The sequence below is a fragment of the Callospermophilus lateralis genome, chromosome 15 (assembly GCF_048772815.1).
Source record: "Callospermophilus lateralis isolate mCalLat2 chromosome 15, mCalLat2.hap1, whole genome shotgun sequence".
In the NCBI taxonomy this organism is placed as follows: Eukaryota; Metazoa; Chordata; class Mammalia; order Rodentia; family Sciuridae; genus Callospermophilus; species Callospermophilus lateralis.
The window spans coordinates 67846264-67863707 of record NC_135319.1 but is presented as its reverse complement, the minus strand read 5'-3'; the positions used below and the strand labels follow the sequence as shown (position 1 = coordinate 67863707).

Here is a 17444-nt window from a genome sequence, read left to right as displayed (position 1 = left end):
GGGATTTCTTGGGCCTGGGTCGCAGCTGTCCCAGGTCCTGAAGCCCTACGCTGAAGGTTGGCCCCTATCCGCATACACAGAAGAGGTATGGCAATGAATTGTCCTGACCCTTCAGTTTTCCCCCATTGCTGGAAGGCCAGAGGCTGCAATAATCCCATATCCACTCTCTCAACCTCTACTGAGGATTGGGGATGGGGTAAATGACTCAGCTGAGAGCAGAAACGAGGAGAGCTCCCCATACACCTTTTATATAAATGGCTCCAAAGGTCCAAAATGGTGCCTGGCCCTGGTCAACCCCTGGCCAGGGTGGGAGAGGTGGGGGGCTGAGGGTCTAAGATATGGGAGGGCAGGATGCTCAAACCAGGGGGAGAAGTGGCAGTTCTGGGGACAGTAGGGCAATGTTCACACCCTCTCTGCCCAGGTCTGGAGCCTACACACCTGAGAAGTGAGGGGTTCCACCTTTCTGAGACCTCACCCTGCACGGAAGGCTCATGGAGCTCAGAGCACTGGGAGCTGGCCTCTGGAGGGTTGGCAGATTCCTTCTGGACCTATAGGGTGCCACTCCAGTCCAGCCACCATGGCACATGGCTTCACAGTGGGCTTCGACCCACCGGGTCTAGGAGAACTCAGCTCTAGCTCTCTGAGCTCCCTCTCCTCCCGAGGCCACCTGGGCAGCGACTTCGGCTCCACCGCAACGCGATACCTGTTGCGGAAGCAGCAGCGAATGCTGAATGGGCCCCCCCGTGGAATCCGAGCCTCATCACCCATGGGCCGTGTCATTCTCATCAACTCCCCCATCGAAGGTGGGTGTGGGGCCCAGTCACTAGCTTGGGCTGGGGAAGGCTGGGATAGAGGACAGCAGGAACTAAGTAGGAGGTGGATGATTGGGGGGAACTCAAGAGACAGGAGTCTTAGGGAAGTGAGGGCTCTGGGAACCCACATCTTCCTTGCTTACCCTTGCCTCTCCTCCAGGCCAAGACTTTAGGGCTCTAAGATTGTAGACCAGAGTTAGAAGCTAGGGATAGGACAGCAGGGAAAGCTGTGTGTATAGTATGTTAGCCCTGGAGTGAGCAAGGTTAGGTGTTGAACAGGCCCCTTCCTCCCATGAACTCTACTTTTCTCCAGATCCATTTATGTGTGCTTTGTGGGATGGAGCAGGATGGGAAAGGACATCTTCCAGCAACCAGCCAATTGTATGACCAGCTCTGTGCCTAACTATGAGGAGTCAGTGCCCAGGTTTCAGGGATCGAAGCAAGGGCCTGAAGGTAGAGCAGCAAATTTCAGGCAGAAGAGAAGAGAGAAGAGGGTTGAGGGAGGCCTAGGTCTGGGCCCTCAAAGAGGGTATGACCTAAGCTGATGTAGTTACCTGATGCTGCAGTTATTGTACACCAATTCTATACCTGCCCTGATTAGGTCCTGCAGAGGACCTAGAGAAATGAGCCTCACCTCCAGAAACATACATTGTAGCAGGACTTAGAGACACAGCAACAAAAACAGCTGGTATTGGGGTTCAGCTATCACTCACAGAGGTTAGAGTGAAAAGCATGGAGCATGTGAGGCAGGCACCTAGGAGATAGCCTGGTTGCAGCGACAGATGTGAGGCGGCAAAGATCTGGTGAACAAGACAGCACCCTGACTGCCAGGCAGGGAGCAGGGCCCTCTGGGCCTGGGCTTTCTGTGGGCAGGACCAGATAAATATCTCCAGCTCCTCTCCTCTTTCTTAGCCAGCAGCACTCCCCTGACTGGATCTCAGATTGGACTTTTCAGGCCTTGCTCCTCCCCTCTGACCCAGCTGGGTGTCTCTGCCCCTGTCCCCAGAACATTCATGCCATCACCTACCACGGTATGCCTCACCTTTAGGTGAGCAGCAGGGCATTGCTGAGGGTCACCATTGTCAGTCTGGTCATGTAGCAGAAGTCCCCAGAGGAGCTAGGAGGTGTGTGTGGAAGGGAGTGGGAAGGCACTGCCCTCATGGGTTTCACTCTGCTGAAAGAACTATGTAGCCAGCAAGTGGCAAAAGCCTGAAATCCCAGCTATTCCAGAGGTTGAGGCAGGAGGATCACAAGAGTCCAGTCTGGCAACTTAGTTTATATTTTGAGACCCTGTCTCAATGTAGCTCAGTGGTACAGCCTTACCTAGCACGCTTGACGCCCTGGGTTCAATGCCCAGCACCAAAAAAAAAAAAAAAAAAAAAAACCCGAAGACAAATCACTTGGCCTTACTCCTGAGTTTCTGGTTCTAGATCTGTGGTGAATCCCAAGAATTCACTTTTTTTTTAACATGTTTACTGGTGATGTTGATGCTGCTGGTCCACACCACATCCCAGGAACTACTGTGACAGGGACTAACTGGCAAGAGGGCCAGGAGTCCAGGAAGGCTGCAGAGAGGGAATGAGGAAAGGAACTGGCCTATGCAGGTCGAGGCAAAGGTGTTGCAGGCAAAGGGGACACTGAAAGGGTTGGTTTCCAAGAGTAACAGGAAAGAGGTCATTGTGGCCAAAGCCCGGTGAGGGAGGGGAGGGAAGTGGGCAGAGGAAGCCTGTGGGTAGCCTCACTGAGTCCAGGGAGGAGTTGGAGTTCCTCTTGAAGCTGGCAAAGGGGCAGGAGTTGACATTTTTCATCAGGGGAGAGGCATGCCTTGTTATAAACACAGACTGGCCATGAAGAAGATGGAGAGGGCAAGAGCAGAAGGGGGCATATGGGCAACTGCTGTAGAGTTCCTGGAGGATGGGTGGGTGGCCAGCGCCAGGGCAGTGGAGGGAGAGAAGATCCCATCCTTAGAGGACTCAGGCTTCTGAGCTCAAACCTCAGAATAGGTATCACCTTGGCGCAGGGCCCTAGGGGCCCCCCGGGAGGGACTGAGGAGAAAGAGGGCTGGGGCTGGGAGCAAAAGACTCCTGGGCTGAGGCTGAAGTGTCCTGTGACTACACTCTGCTGGGAAACCCCACAAGCTCCCAAGTCTCTGTCCTGCACTGTCCCTCCTCAGGCTGCCCTTAGGGACTTCTGTCTGAGCTGGCCATGCACTGTAACCTGATTTCGGCTAGATCAAATTGAAGTGTGTGTGTGTGTGTGTGTGTGTGTGTGTGTGTGTGTGTGAGATTTCTCCCTCTCAAATACCTCTAGGGTAAGCCTTTCTGAGAAGAAATCTCAGAAATGGACCCAACTCATCTGGGACCCAACTTATCCTTAAGTTTTCTTGCTTTTTTCTTCCCGGAAGTTCTCCTCAAGGCCTGCCTCTGAGCCTGGCTCACTCCATCCCCTCCTCAGTGTCTCCTTTTCCTTCCATTCATTCAAATCCCATCCATCAGTCTTCTAAGAAGCCTTTCCTGATAACTTGGGACCCAGGACACTCCCGTACCTTCTGACTTACCCCAGCACTGGATGGAGAAGTTAGCTCTGGGCACACTATGCAGCATGGTGATGTTTGGGGTTTCTTTCCCCAGGTAGCCAGGTAGTCCCTGCATGCTTACTCCCACAATCACAGAGTCTAAGAGATGGAGGCCTCAACACTCCTTCCTAAACATCCCAGTTAGGGATTTACCAGGTCTGAGTTTGCATGCTGCTCACTAGCTGTCCCAAGAAACCCATTCCATTTCTGGCAGCTGCATGTTTCAGAAAGTTTTTCCTTATAAAACATGCCTCCGTCTAACTCCACCACATGGGCTTGATTCTGCCCTCTGGGTTCCACTGACAAAAATATCTAATGCCTTCCAGAGCCTCGCTCTACGGCTATTTGAAATTAGAGCTAATCTACCATTTCTGTTGCAAGCAGAAGAGGCCAGGCTCCCTTTGCTGTGTCCCAAAGAATGGAATTTGAACCTTCTTTGCCATCTTTCTGGGCCTCTGAGTGGCACCCGTTTTAGAAATATGGGCACAGAATGCTCAGTAAACATTACACACACACACACACACACACACACACACACACACACACAGCCAAGGAGCAGGACTCCTGTCCTGATATCCTCACCTGCTTCCACACACTCCATGGCCCAGGGTCAAAATCACCCTAAAGGGAACTTGGAAATTGATTCCCTCCCCATTTAGGGTCCTCAGTACTATGTGGCTCTGGCCAGTAATCCAGCTTTTGCAAGCCCCAATTTTGGGAACCCAGGGGCCCTCTGTGCCCAGAATGAACATGGGGATCATGCCTGTGTCCCCATTCCTGCAGCCAACAGTGATGAAAGTGACATCATCCATGCAGTCCGGGTGGAGAAAAGCCCAGCAGGGAGGCTGGGTTTCAGTGTTCGGGGAGGCTCTGAGCATGGCCTGGGCATCTTTGTCAGCAAAGTGGAGGAGGGGAGCAGTGCAGGTGAGTGATCCTGGGGGAAATCTGCTGGTTTAGGATGTTACCCCCATCTCAGGGGAGGCAGGGGATGCTGTGGGCAGCAACGAGGAAAAGTCCTCAGCTCTGGAAGGCTGATCTCATGGAAGATGGGGCCCACCCTTGGGCAGAGTGGATCAAGGGACTGAGATTCCTTAATAGGCAATACTCAGAGCCTACTCTGAAGATCTGCACCTTGAGGGAGGAAGCTCGGTACCCCAGGGAGCTCTGTCCAGTGGGGAGGTCAGCCTCCTCCCCACTCTCTGGCACAGAGCGGGCTGGCCTATGTGTGGGGGACAAGATCACAGAGGTGAACGGACTGAGCCTGGAGAGCACCACCATGGGCAGCGCAGTGAAGGTGCTGACGGGCAGCAGCCGCCTGCACATGATGGTACGGCGCATGGGCCGGGTGCCAGGCATCAAATTCTCCAAGGAGAAAACCACGTGGTGAGCAGCCCCAGCCCTCCCATCCCCCAACCACCCCTGAACAGGAGAAACCAGAAACAGTGCAATCCCCAGGAAATAAAATGGGACTGAGTCTCCCTCCTTGCCATACTTCAATGGCACTAGCTGTCCAACACCAGGGCCCTCTTCCTTCATTGCTGCTGCTGTGAAGCTAGGGCACAGCATCAGCACCTCCCTCATGGTGGCATTATAAGGAGTAGAAATGGGGCCCTAGGGCTGGGGGTGGTTCAGTATACAGTGCATGCTCCCTGTGCCCCAGGCCCTGGGTTCCATCTCCAGCACCGAAAAGAAAAAAAAAAAAAAGATTTTTTAAAAATGGGGCACTGCATATTGCAGCTGTTCCATAAAAATGTGAGTAGGATGATTTCCCAGATTGAATACAACTTATATCCCACTGAGGATCCTAGGCCTGGGATGTCCCCTGGAGGCAACCTCCCTTTCCCATGCAGCTATCAAGACTACTGGGAGGGGAGATGGGTGGTGATGGCTGGGGACCCCACCTGAGGGTCCCTTGCTGCTGTTCCAGGGTGGATGTGGTGAACCGGCGGCTGGTGGTGGAGAAGTGCAGTTCCACTCCATCCAACAGCAGCTCAGAGGATGGTGCGCGGCGCATTGTCCACCTGTACACGACCTCTGACGACTTCTGCTTGGGCTTCAACATCCGAGGGGGCAAGGAGTTTGGCCTGGGCATCTATGTGTCCAAGTAAGGGCAGGGACAGGGTTGAAATGGAGTATCTAGAGGTTGGGCTGGGAATGGGGCTGGGACTGGGGCCTGGGGATGACCAGCAAGTGAGTCCTGGCCAACTACATGTCCAAATGAGGACCCAGGTCAGGGTGGACCTGATAAGGGATGTGGTCACCAGGAGGGGGGTCAAGGAGCATGACTAGGGCATTCCCATATCCAAGTGAAAGGGAACTAAATAGGGGTGAGGGAGACAGGCCAGACAGAGTCTTATCAACTGACACCTGTCTGACCCAGAGTGGACCATGGTGGGCTGGCCGAGGAGAATGGCATCAAGGTGGGGGACCAAGTCTTGGCGGCCAACGGTGTCAGGTTCGACGACATCAGCCACAGCCAAGCCGTGGAGGTGCTGAAAGGCCAAACACACATCATGTTGACCATCAAGGTGGGCAGGACTCTGGAAGTCATGGAGAGGCCAGACTAGAAGAAGTATTTCCCAGACCACCCTAGTTCTTTATTGAGCTCCTTGCTCTCCCCTATGTGACATTTCCATAGCCAAGTGGAAAGGAGTTCTAATTCCTCTTTTGCAAAAGAAGAAACTGAGGTTCAGAGAGGCCAGTGATTCTGCTGCTCAGTAGCCTAACCTGGCTCCAGTCCTCTCCCCAGATTCCTGAGGCTGCACCCTTTCTTCTGAATGGTGGAGACCTAGGGTTGAAGGGACAAATGTCCTGCCCACAAGGGTGGAGTGGTAGTTGTGGCTTTGGGCAAAGACCTGGTAGTGGGCACCCTCAGGCCACAGGGCAAGGAGCCCTAGGCTAGGGCCAGAGATCAGATTTCAGGGGAGGCAGCTGTATTCATTATTCATGTAGGTCTCACGCTTGCCTGAGGATCAGGTCCTTCTCACTCTGGCTTCTGCAGGAGGTGATGCCTCACTCTTCCTTGGTGCCAACTGGGGGCCCCTGCTCTGCCTTCTTCTTCATCACCAGGCCTTTGCCCATCTCACCATTCAGTGCCTCCTCCACCCCCACTATTTCCCACCTCTCCTGCATCCCATTTCTCCCTTTCCTTCCTCAAATTATCCCAGACCCCCTCCTCACTCCTGCTCTGCCTCTTATTCATTCATTCAGCAATATTTTTGAGGGCTTGGGGTATACCTCAGTGGTAAAGTTTTTGCCCAGCAGGCTTGAGGTCCTGGGTGCAATTTCCAACTCCACATAAAACAAAACAAAACTACAATATTTTGAATACCTACTCTGTGCTGGATGCTATGCCAGGTACTGAGGCTGTATCAATGACAGGACAGACCAGGTCTCTGCTCCTGGGGGAAAAAGGACAAACCAGATACTTGTAGACTGTGACAAATGCCACCAGGAAATTAACAGAGAGGTGGAATGGAGTAATTTGGGAAGATCCTTATAGCCAGGGGACATCAGGGCAGGTCTCTCTGAGAAAGTGACAAAGAGCAAGAATGAGCTAGCCACATAATGAGCTGAAGGAAGAGAAAACAGGCAGAAGGGAGGGCAGGTGCAGAGATCCTCTGGTATAAAGGAACTTGGCATGATTAGAAATAAAGTGGCCAATGTTGCTAGAGCACAATGGATTCAGAAGGGAGAAATGGAAAGTAAGGTTTACTCCTGTCCCATTTCTCACCGATTTCTCCCTTCTCACCTGTTCCTCCTATCCCATGACCTCCCCAGGAGACAGGCCGGTACCCTGCCTACAAGGAGATGGTTTCTGAGTACTGTTGGCTGGACCGATGTAAGTGGCTTAAGTCCTCAAATTTGGAGGGAAAGGGGCTAAGACCCAAGAATGGGGCCAGGGTCTCTGAAAAAGAAAGGATAGGGACCAAGATCTACTCAAGACCCTCACATAACCCAGAGCGGCTTCTAGGACCCCCCTGATGTCTTGCAGATTCAATTTCAGGCTCTTCTAGGGCCTTGAGGCCCAGAGAGTGAACAGAGAAGTGCTCTGTCCGAGGTTTCTCCTAAGACAGAGGCAGGATTGCGTAGCAGCTTGGCTTTAACCTCAGTGGCTGCCTGGCCTTCGTTCCTCTACCCGCAAGCCCCAGGGTGATCTGCAAGCCTCACAGGGTGCTGAGGCAAACCTGTCATATGCCCAGGTGCTGCATATGCCCCTACTTTCCCGTCTCCCTGCAGTGAGCAATGGGGTGCTGCAGCAGCTGTCACCTGCCTCTGAGAGCAGCTCCAGTGTCTCCTCATATGCCTCCAGCGCCCCCTATAGCTCAGGCTCCCTGCCCTCGGACCGCATGGATGTCTGCCTGGGGCCTGATGACCTGGGCAGCCATGGACCAGGTTGGGGGCGGGCGGACACAGCCATGCAGACGGAGCCTGATGTGGGGGGCCGTGTGGAGACTTGGTGTAGCGTGCGGCCCACAGTCATCCTCAGAGACACAGCCATCCGTTCTGAAGGACCCCCTCCTGCCCGCCGCCTTGACTCTGCCCTCTCAGAGTCCCCCAAGACTGCTTTGCTGCTGGCCCTCAGCCGGCCCCGGCCCCCCATCACACGCTCCCAGAGCCACCTGACCCTATGGGGTACGTGGGGAATGGGAGGCTGCTGCTTTCTCTATAGTCCCTGGTCCAAAACTGCTCATTCTGTCCCAAGCCCCAGACCTCTTTTTGCCTCAGATCTTGGCCCAGGCTCAGCCCTAAAGCATACTCAGCCCCTGCTCTGGGCTCCATTTTAAGCCAGACCTGGGCCGCAAACCCGTTCTTAGTCCTAACCCTAACTTTGATCCCCAAACCCGCCCTCACCCCTGTCCTTTCAATCTGGAGTGCCCAGGCCTGTTCTCCCCAGCCCCAGATTCCTTACACGGCTGCACTTGTGTGAGTCTGGGAGAGGTGGAAACTGGAGGAGGAACCCCCCACACCCTTCCCCACCCTGCACGAGTGCAGATCCTGTCTGCCACCCCCACTCTCCCTTTTCTCTGCCCCTTCCCACACCCCTGCCCCTCGTCCTTCCCTTCTGCCCACCCTCCAGCCCCCCGGGTGCTCCCTCGTGTCTGCAGAGGAGAAGAAACAGCGGAAGAAGGAGAAGTCGGGGTCCCCTGGGGAGAAGGGGGCCCTGCAGCGCTCCAAGACTCTGATGAACCTCTTCTTCAAGGGAGGGCGGCAGGGGCGGCTTGCAGGGGATGGGCGCAGAGAGGCCTGGACACTGGACAGCAGGAGCCCAGCCAAAGCCCGCCCTCGCCTGGACCTGGAGAAAGGTAGGTGCTGGATTGACCAGGCAGGGAAGATGGGGCGAAGTCCGCCAGCTGGGGCCTCTGGCACACCGCCTCACCACTCAACCTGGAGAGCCTCGGTTTCCTCATAGATGCAATGGGAGTAATAATGCCTGTTTCTTTAGAATACTGGGGAATAAGTGAGTTAGCAAATGTAAATCACATTGTCTGGCACACAGAAGGTGCTCGGAAAATGTAGTGGTCATTGTCATCTTGCCTTACCTCCCTTTGTACAGAAAGGGAAAGTGACAGAGTTGCAACACCACAAGGAAGTAGAAGACCTTGGCTCAGAGCCCAGTGCCCTTGGTGGTGGCAGTAGTGGGGCTTGCTTTTGCCAGACATCTAGCTTCTCAGGCCCAATCAAATTCTAGAATCATTGAGCAAGACCATTTCTAGATCAAGGCCCCGGCAGAAGGGCCAGCCCAGGCTGTACTCACATGAGGCTTCCCACTCATGAGATGGCTGTCCTCCCTGGTAAAGCTCAGCGTCCAGGCCAAGAGTGGATGAGTTCAGACTCTTAGAGCTGCATTTGACAGAAACTCATCCAAACCAACGTTAAAAATCACCTCTTGGGACTGTGGCCATGGCTCAGAGGTAGCACACTTACAAGGCAGGTGTCAGGCACTGGGTTCGATTCTCAGTACCACATATAACATAAATAAATAAAAGTCTATCAACAGCTAAAAAATATTTTTTTAAAAAAAGTCGCCTGTTGCTGGGCGTGGTGGTGCATGCCTATAATCCCAGTGATTCAGGAAGTTGAGGCAGGAGGATCACAAGTTCGAGGCCAGTCTCAGCTATTTAACAAGGACCTAAGGAGATTTTTTATTTAAAAAAGAGCTGAGGATGTTCTCGGTGGTTAACCACCTCTGGGTTCAATCCCTGGAACCAAAAAAAAAAAAAAAAAACTCTTAGCTCAGGTACTGACTTAGATATGTCTAAAAGTCTGAAAAACATCACTACATGTGTCCATTGGTCTTTTGGTTCCATTTTCTGTGAGTTGATTTGCCATCATGCGAGCTTTACTGACTCGGAGGTAAGAGGGCCACTATTATTTCGTAATCCCCAGGGAAAAGGAGCTTCTCCTGAAGTAGTTCCAGCTAAGTCTCATGAACCTGTCTGTCATCCCCACTGGGGTCACAAACCATGCTGAACAAACCACTGTGATGTGGGAGACAAAGTGCTTTTGCTGGCCAGCCTGGGTCACATGTCCACCCCAGAGTACATGGCTGAGAATGGGGATATTGGTCCCCAGGAGACCATTAGGGTGAGGTTTCTGGAAAGGGGAGTGGATGTTGGGTAGGTGAAAACAATCAGAGAAAGAGGAGCTGGATGCTGCCCCACTCTGGATTTGGATGTTCTGGGGCATCAAGGTGACAGTCCCATAGGAGAGACAGCCCTCCAAATTAGGGCCAACCCCCTACTCTTTCACCTCTCTCTTCCCACAGCTCCCAGGACACTGCTCTCTCCTGGTTCTCAGCTCACCTCTCTGGTCACTCTTATCTATCTTTTGAAGGCTCCTCTTTTCTCCTCTGACCCTTGAAGGTAGGTACCCCAGGCTCTGTCCTTGGGGTTCTTTTCTCCTTCTTTCAAATGAATTTCCCTGAGCAGCGTTCACACTGAATCCTCTCTTGATCCAAAATCTTCATTGACTCTCTGTTGCCTAAGAGTGAAGTCCCTAGATGAGCATGACCTTCAAGCCCCTGTGGTCCAGTTCTCTTGTCTCCGGATCCAACCTACTTACATCCTGAATGCTTCATTTCAGTCAGTACTGAGTCCCTCCCAACCCTTGTTTCCAGAGCCTGCCTGAGCCTTTTTCTTCTTCACAGCAGGGGGAGTTGGGCCTGTACAGAAGTTTGTCACCTGGAGACTGAGACGTGGTAATTCATGCATGTCTTTCCCAAGGCCTGGTCAACAGTAGGGTGGCAGATAAGGGTGCATGTTGGGGCCGGTTTGATGGCTTTGGACTAAAATCTGTTGGGCTCGAGCAAGGACGATCAGGCAAAGAGGTACATATTGGGGGCAGTTCAAAGAATTGGACTAAACTTACTTACCATACCCAACTAGAAAAGATAGGGTTGCACATAGATAGGGGGATACATTTTGAGGGTGTGTTGAATCTCCCAGAGAGATATCTAGAGTCAATGAGAAAGTCTGTGATAGGGCTTCCAATGAGGAACAGACTAGTATGACAGTGTATTTTCAGGGGGCACAGAGATCACTGGGCCAAGACTCCATTAAGGAGTAGACTGGTGTAGGGGTGGGTTTGGGAACTAAAGGTGGGGGTTGGTACGCCACTGGAGGGCAGGTTGCTGTGGAAGGCCATACTGGGGAATATATGGACTAGGCTAGAATTTCGTGCTAGGTACCTGGGCCTCTCAGCTGGCCTGTTTCTTCAGGCCTGACCCCTGGTAGGGAAGCCCTGCCCACCCACCCTGACAGTTCCCGCTCCTCCATCACATCCTTTTGCCCCTCCCTGCCCTGCAGACCGGGAGAGGAGCCAGGCCCTGATCTCTGCCAGGTCCGGGAGCCCCTCTAGCCAGCTGCCCAATGAGCAGGTGCAGGCCTGGGAGAGCCGGCGGCCACTCATTCAGGACCTGGCCCGGCGGCTGCTGACAGATGATGAGGTGCTGGCGGTCACCCGTCACTGCTCACGGGTAAGCCCCCAGCCCTCCCATAGCTGTGGCCCACAGTGGCTCACTCACCTAGCCCCTTATTCATTCAGGCCACTGTCCATTGAGTATTACCTGGGCTTGATTCTGAGAGGCCAGCAGTCAGTAAAAGAAAAATACACATCTCTCTCTCTCTCTCTCTCTCTCTCTCACACACACACACACACACACATACACACACACAAACACACACACACACACACACACACACACACAGAGCAATCTCACAGGAAAGGGAGCTATATGATAACTAGATCCTAAACACCCCTAGTAACAAATCACTCAAGATGCTGTGAAGGAGAAAAACATAAAAGATAACCCAGGAGAGGTACACGTTAGGTGGCGTGGTCTAGGAAGGTCTCCCCAAGGAGGTGACATTTAAGCCGAGGAGAAGAGAGAAGGTGGACAGGTGATGAGTGGGTGGAAGTGAATCCCTTAGACTCCCTCTAAGCCCCCACCCAGCCTTATCCCCCTGGACAGTCAGTAGATCCAGCCCTATGCAAAGTCCCCTTTTTCTTTTTCTTTTCTTTTTTTTAACAAGAGAAAACAAAGTCCCCTTCTGTTACCCAAGTAACTAAGTTACTTACTTACTTACCCATGTAAGCAATCTTACACCATTATTCTGTTCTCCTCTACTTGAAACAGAACCCAAGGACCCTAGGGCAGGGTGGGTGTCAGCTTTTGAGGAGTCCCTAAAGCCTGAATGTTGGGCAGGCTGTGTGGTGCAGCTCGCCCCCTCTAAGAGAACTGGAAGATTCTGTCCTATCCTTTGTCTCAGGAATCTCTGGAGTTCTGTGGGTTCTGCACAGCTTGTGCAGGCTGAGGGGTTTCAGAGAGTCATGTGCAGATTCCTCCAATCCACCTTGCTCAGAGTGATGTTATATATCAGTGTAATATATGCATTGGCATGTCTGTGGGCTACTTGATTTGTGTCAACATGACTGCATGATTTTATCTATTGGGCTTGTATGTATCTGGCTAGTGCATGTGTGTGTCCAGGTATTGTTACTTGGACCCTAAGATGTGATCATTCATGTATCCCTTTACTAAGGCCTGGTTCACAGTAGAGCTGCAGATGGGGTGCATGTTGGGAGGCAGCTACTGGACTCAGAATTAAACTCAGTAGGTGTCACACCCAGCTCTGAGTGCTAAATACAGCTGTTATTCACCAACCTCCAGGGATCTTGTACCTCTGGGATGTGGCCACTAGGTGGGGTTCTGTGTCTGTTTCTTTGGCCAATGCCTTTCCCCTTCATCCCTCCACTCTGCAGCCCTCAAGTCAGGACGTATACTCACTTTATCCCCATATCACCTGCAGGCTCTACATACTGCCTGACCCAGTCCCCTCCACCACCCTCTGGGATGAATCCAGCCCTCAGGGATCGATAAAGTTCCTCTGATGCCTGGGCTATAAAGCCCTGAACCTCAGGCCTCCCTTTTCTCTCCTCTCTGAGCCATCGCTAAACAGCCATGAGACCAAAATACCTCTGTGCTCACTCCATGGTCCCCAAGCCACCTCTTGACCACTTATATTTGGCAGAATAGAATATAAATTGCTTATCTTCACATTTAAGGCCCTCTCTGAGATCATTTCTCTCAACACCTTTCCCATTGTCTTCCATGGCCACCACTTTGGCCTGAACAGGTTAAGAACTAAGCAACTTCAGGGAGGACTAGTCACAGCGCTCACCACTGTGCAGCCCTACGTGGAGGCTCCTTGTGGACCCCATAGCCACACCAAACCTGTTTACTCATTGTTCCTCGTCGCCTTTGGAGCACTTGCCTCCCTGATCTGTTCTTTCAGAGTCTGAGTAAAGGCCACCATCTCCAGGAAGCCCATTCAGATCCTCCACTTCTGAAACCCCTGTTGCCCCACTGCCAGGGATTTATGGTTCATTTGCCCTTTGTTCCCACTAGACTGAGTTTCCGAGGATCAGGGACAGGGGTCTTCATTATTTTGTCTCCACTGCCCAGTACAGGGCCTGGATGCTGAATGATTTGTGGACTTGATGTATGTACACACATGTGGCTGTTTCTGTGTCATTTGCATGTCTTTCTTCAGACAACAAGGAATGTATTGTGGTTTGTGTATGTATGAATCCCTGTGACTGCGTGTGGTTTAGGGCCACACACATAGTTTTTATTTATTTCCAGCTATTTATGAATGGAAATGACTCACTCTGACCACCAGAGGATGCACTCTCTCTGTCTATGCCCATAAAAGAGGTTCTCTATGTGCATGTCCCTGAATCTCTCTCCCTCTCACCACCAGGGGGCAGTGTTCTGCCCAAGTAGGGTGGCTCCCAGTGTTCAGTTCTCCAGTCTGTGGGGTGTGGCATCTGCGTTGGTGGCATCCAGGCAGTGCCAGGCAGAAGGGTACTGACTGGAGAAGCTTTTTGAGGAGCCACCCCTTCCCCAAGGTCCCCATTCCAGCTCCAAACAAAGGGTTAGGCCCACAGCCTAGTGTTGGGCTCAAATTCCTTCCTTCTGTCGGGAGGTGGGGGTGGGGAGGAGAGTGGGCTCCCTGCTCATCCTTTAATGCCACCAGAGCAGGGAAGAGCCAGACATCTCCGGTTGCAGTCCTTCCTCACATTTCCTTATCTGTGTTGCTTTGAGCAAAGTCCCCTCTGAGCCTCAGTTTACTCATTCATAAAATAGAAATAGTTAATGTCATCTCTCAGGGTGGTTAAGTGAGAAGCCATATGTAAGAGGCTTAGAAAAGTGTCTGTCCCAAAGCTATTATTATTCCTGCCATTTATTATGGATCTGTTATTACTTCAGGCTTCCACAAGGTCACCAAGATAAGACCATCCTCTAGACCCTGGGGTGGAGTGAACATTTCCCAAAACATGGAGGGTCGACTGGGTCCCAAGGCCCCTGTGTGCTCTGGTTTCCCCTGGCCCACCTGTGAAGTCCCTACTTTGTCTGACCTGTGGTGCCTCTATCTGCAGTATGTGCACGAGGGTGGTGTGGAGGACCTGGTGAGGCCCCTGCTGGCTATTCTGGACAAGCCTGAGAAGCTCCTGCTGCTGCGGGACATCAGGTGGGGAGGGGCTTGAAGAGTGGGGGAAGGGGGGGGATCCCTGATATCTCAACATCCCCAGAGAGGAAGCTCCTCCAGTTACCTCAATAACTGAACTCTGCACACCCACATCTCTTGCTTCTTCTAGGAGTGTGGTGGCCCCCACGGACCTGGGCCGCTTTGACAGTATGGTGTTGCCCGTGGAGCTGGAAGCTTTTGAGGCCCTCAAGAGCAGGGCAGGTCAGCAGCTGGGGGCCAGGACTACAGGATCCTGAGCCCAGGTGGGGGTGGAGCCAGCAGAAGTTGCTAACCTGCCTTACTTCTGACTTGTTCTCTCCAAGCAGTACGGCCTCCTGCTTTGAGACCAGCCCGGCAGGACACGCCACCCAAACGTCACCTCATCACCCCTGTGCCTGGTCAGTTGGAATCACAAAACCCAAGGAGGGGGCACAACCCCGGTAACGTTAGGAAAGAGAAGGGGCCTTCCATCCCTGCCCCCAAATGGGGTCCTCATGGCTTCAGAGGCCTATTGAAGGAAAGCCCTTGTCCATTTTCATCCCATCCACTTACCACCTGCACTGTTACTCACTTCACAGCTGCTTTTAAACCTGCTGGCTTTTTAAATCCAGTCTCATTCTATGTGATAATATTGGAGAAATTTCAGTTCAAGCTGTTCAGGGTGGCACACACCTGTATCCCATAACTTGGGAGGCTGAGGCAGGAGAATTGCAAGTTCAGAGTCAGCTTCAGCAACTTAGCGAAGCCCTAAGCAACTCAGCAAGGCCCTAAGCAACTCAGCAAGACTCTCAAAATATAAAATAAAAAGGGCTGGGGGGATGTTGCTCGGTGGTTAAGCACCCCTGAGTTCAATCACCAGTACCAAAAAAAAAAAGAAAGAGAAGAGAAGGAAAAAATGTATTATTATAGAATGTATTAAAATGTGACTATAATAGATCATATTTGTCTGCCTGTCCCAGTGGGCAGTGGGCCTGAGCAAATGCAGGTCTGGTTCTCATAGGCCACACACAAAGGCAAGACCTGGTGGCTGGAAAGGTGGTCTGAGGTGGGAGGCCAGGAGGCAACAGCCTGACCTTGGCCTCTTCCCCAGATAGCCGTGGAGGTTTCTACCTGCTGCCTATGAACGGTTTCTCTGAAGAGGAGAATGGGGAGCTGAGGGAGCAGCTGGGGGGCCTCAAGGTCTCCCTGAGTGCCTCGGCTCCCCACCACCCTCATCAAGGGATCCCCCCTCTTCAAGATGTGCCAGTAGATGCCTTCACACCATGCAGAAGCACATGTACACCCTCTCTCCCACCACCACCTGTTGCTCCCCGGCCACCGCGGCCTAACTGGCTGCTGACAGAACCCCCGAGACGAGAAGATTCTCAGCAGAGCCAGAGCCAGAGCCAGGGCCCAGCCCAGGGTCGAAGCAGAAGCCACAGCAGGAGTCGAGGCAAGTCCCCTGGGCGCAGGCGCTCCCCTTCCCCAGCGCCCATCCCCACCTCCAGCGCAGCCAATGGGCGCTACCACAGGCCTCGGAAGGCCAGGCTCCCTCTGCCACGACCCCTGGATGGGCAGGTGGCTAAGGTGGGGGCCAGGCAAGGTCTTTCAGAAAATGGATCCGGCAGGGGAGCTGAGGAGGCAGCCATGAAGGCCCCCAGTGGGGAGCTGAGGACAATCACACTGTCTAAAATGAAGCAGTCCTTGGGTGAGTGCAGGGTGGACTGCACTGGTGGGGTAGACTCCTGGGTTTGGGTGGTTGGTGAACTTGAATTTCAAGATCTGCCTGGGCATAGGAAAAGAACCTGGGGTAAAGGGAAATCTAGATTTGGGAGAGTTGGAATTTGAAGGATTTGGGAGTTGAGACTTGAGCAATAACAGAACTTGGGGTTTGGGAGAAGTTGGGGGCCCTGGATTTTGGGATGAGGTCCTAAGTTCCTCCTGGGATTTGGGGGTATGGCTATATTCTCACCCAGAGCCTTTGACCCTCTCTAGGCATCAGCATTTCAGGGGGCATCGAGTCCAGGGTGCAGCCCATGGTGAAGATAGAGAAGATCTTCCCAGGGGGTGCCGCCTTTCTCAGCGGGGCCCTGCAGGTAGGTGAAGTCCACTCCCTAGACCCAGAGCTGAAGTCTGGCAAGGTGTGGGGCTGCTTCATCCAGACATGTTCAGACCAGGTTGTGGGAAGCAGCTTGGGAGCATAGGGGTCAGGAGAACAGGCCTAAGGGGAAAATCTGTCCCCTGATGCTAGCCTAGGCCTGAGGGACGGCCCATCCTGTTCCACCCTGGGCCTCAAGGGACAAAAGGCCATTGTCTATGCCCCACCCTGCCCCCAACGGCTCCAGGCACAAAAGTCCCATTGTCCATCTCCTGAACCCAGTTGGGGGAGGAGTATCCTAGCCAATGGAGGTGAGAGGACACTGCCTTCAGGTTAGGTGGTAGGGTGGGAGTGACCCAGGGAGTGCCATGACTCTCCCATCCTGATCCTAGGCTGGTTTCGAGCTTGTGGCCGTGGATGGAGAGAGCCTGGAGCAGGTGACCCACCAGCGAGCAGTGGACACCATCCGCAGGGCTTATAGAAACAAGGCTCGGGAACCCATGGAGCTTGTGGTCAGGGTCCCTGGGCCTAGTCAGCTCCCCTTACCCCCTGACCTGTCAGTTCTTACTAGTCAGCACCCTCCTCCTGATCCTCCCTCTGCCCACCCACCAGCTGATGCTACTCCAGTTCCCTCCCACTGGCTCCCCAAATCTTCCATGAGTGCCAGGACCCATCCTACAGAGGAGGCCAGACTTCTCCAGAGGACTCCTAGCCCAGTACCTTCCCCAACCCTCCAGACTCCTGAGACTAACCCCTGACCCCTCCCCCCCAAATTCCCAAGGACTCTTTCCACTGGCTTCAGATCCCCCTGCCCTCCCACCACTGAATCCAAGTCTTCCTTTTATCTCTGGGACCTCTCTTGTGAAGCTCCTGGGGACTCAGGAACATCTTGGTCCTGCTTGCCCTGTCTACTAGAGCTCCACACTGCTAGCTCTGCTCCCCTCCCG

At 53.1% G+C, this 17444-nt stretch overlaps 1 protein-coding gene across 1 annotated transcript; it reads left to right on the top strand.

The window, feature by feature from the left end:
• The first annotated feature begins 577 nt into the window (after window positions 1–577).
• On the top strand, window positions 578–17255 carry Pdzd7 (PDZ domain containing 7). Its single transcript, XM_077105359.1, has 16 exons — window positions 578–803; window positions 4171–4311; window positions 4596–4770; window positions 5315–5491; window positions 5768–5915; window positions 7168–7228; window positions 7627–8022; window positions 8496–8693; window positions 10538–10588; window positions 11196–11365; window positions 14332–14423; window positions 14551–14642; window positions 14747–14818; window positions 15511–16107; window positions 16395–16495; window positions 16890–17255. Exons 1-16 carry the CDS (start codon window positions 578–580, stop codon window positions 17253–17255), a joined length of 3063 nt encoding a protein of 1020 aa, XP_076961474.1.
• Window positions 17256–17444: the final 189 nt, after the last annotated feature.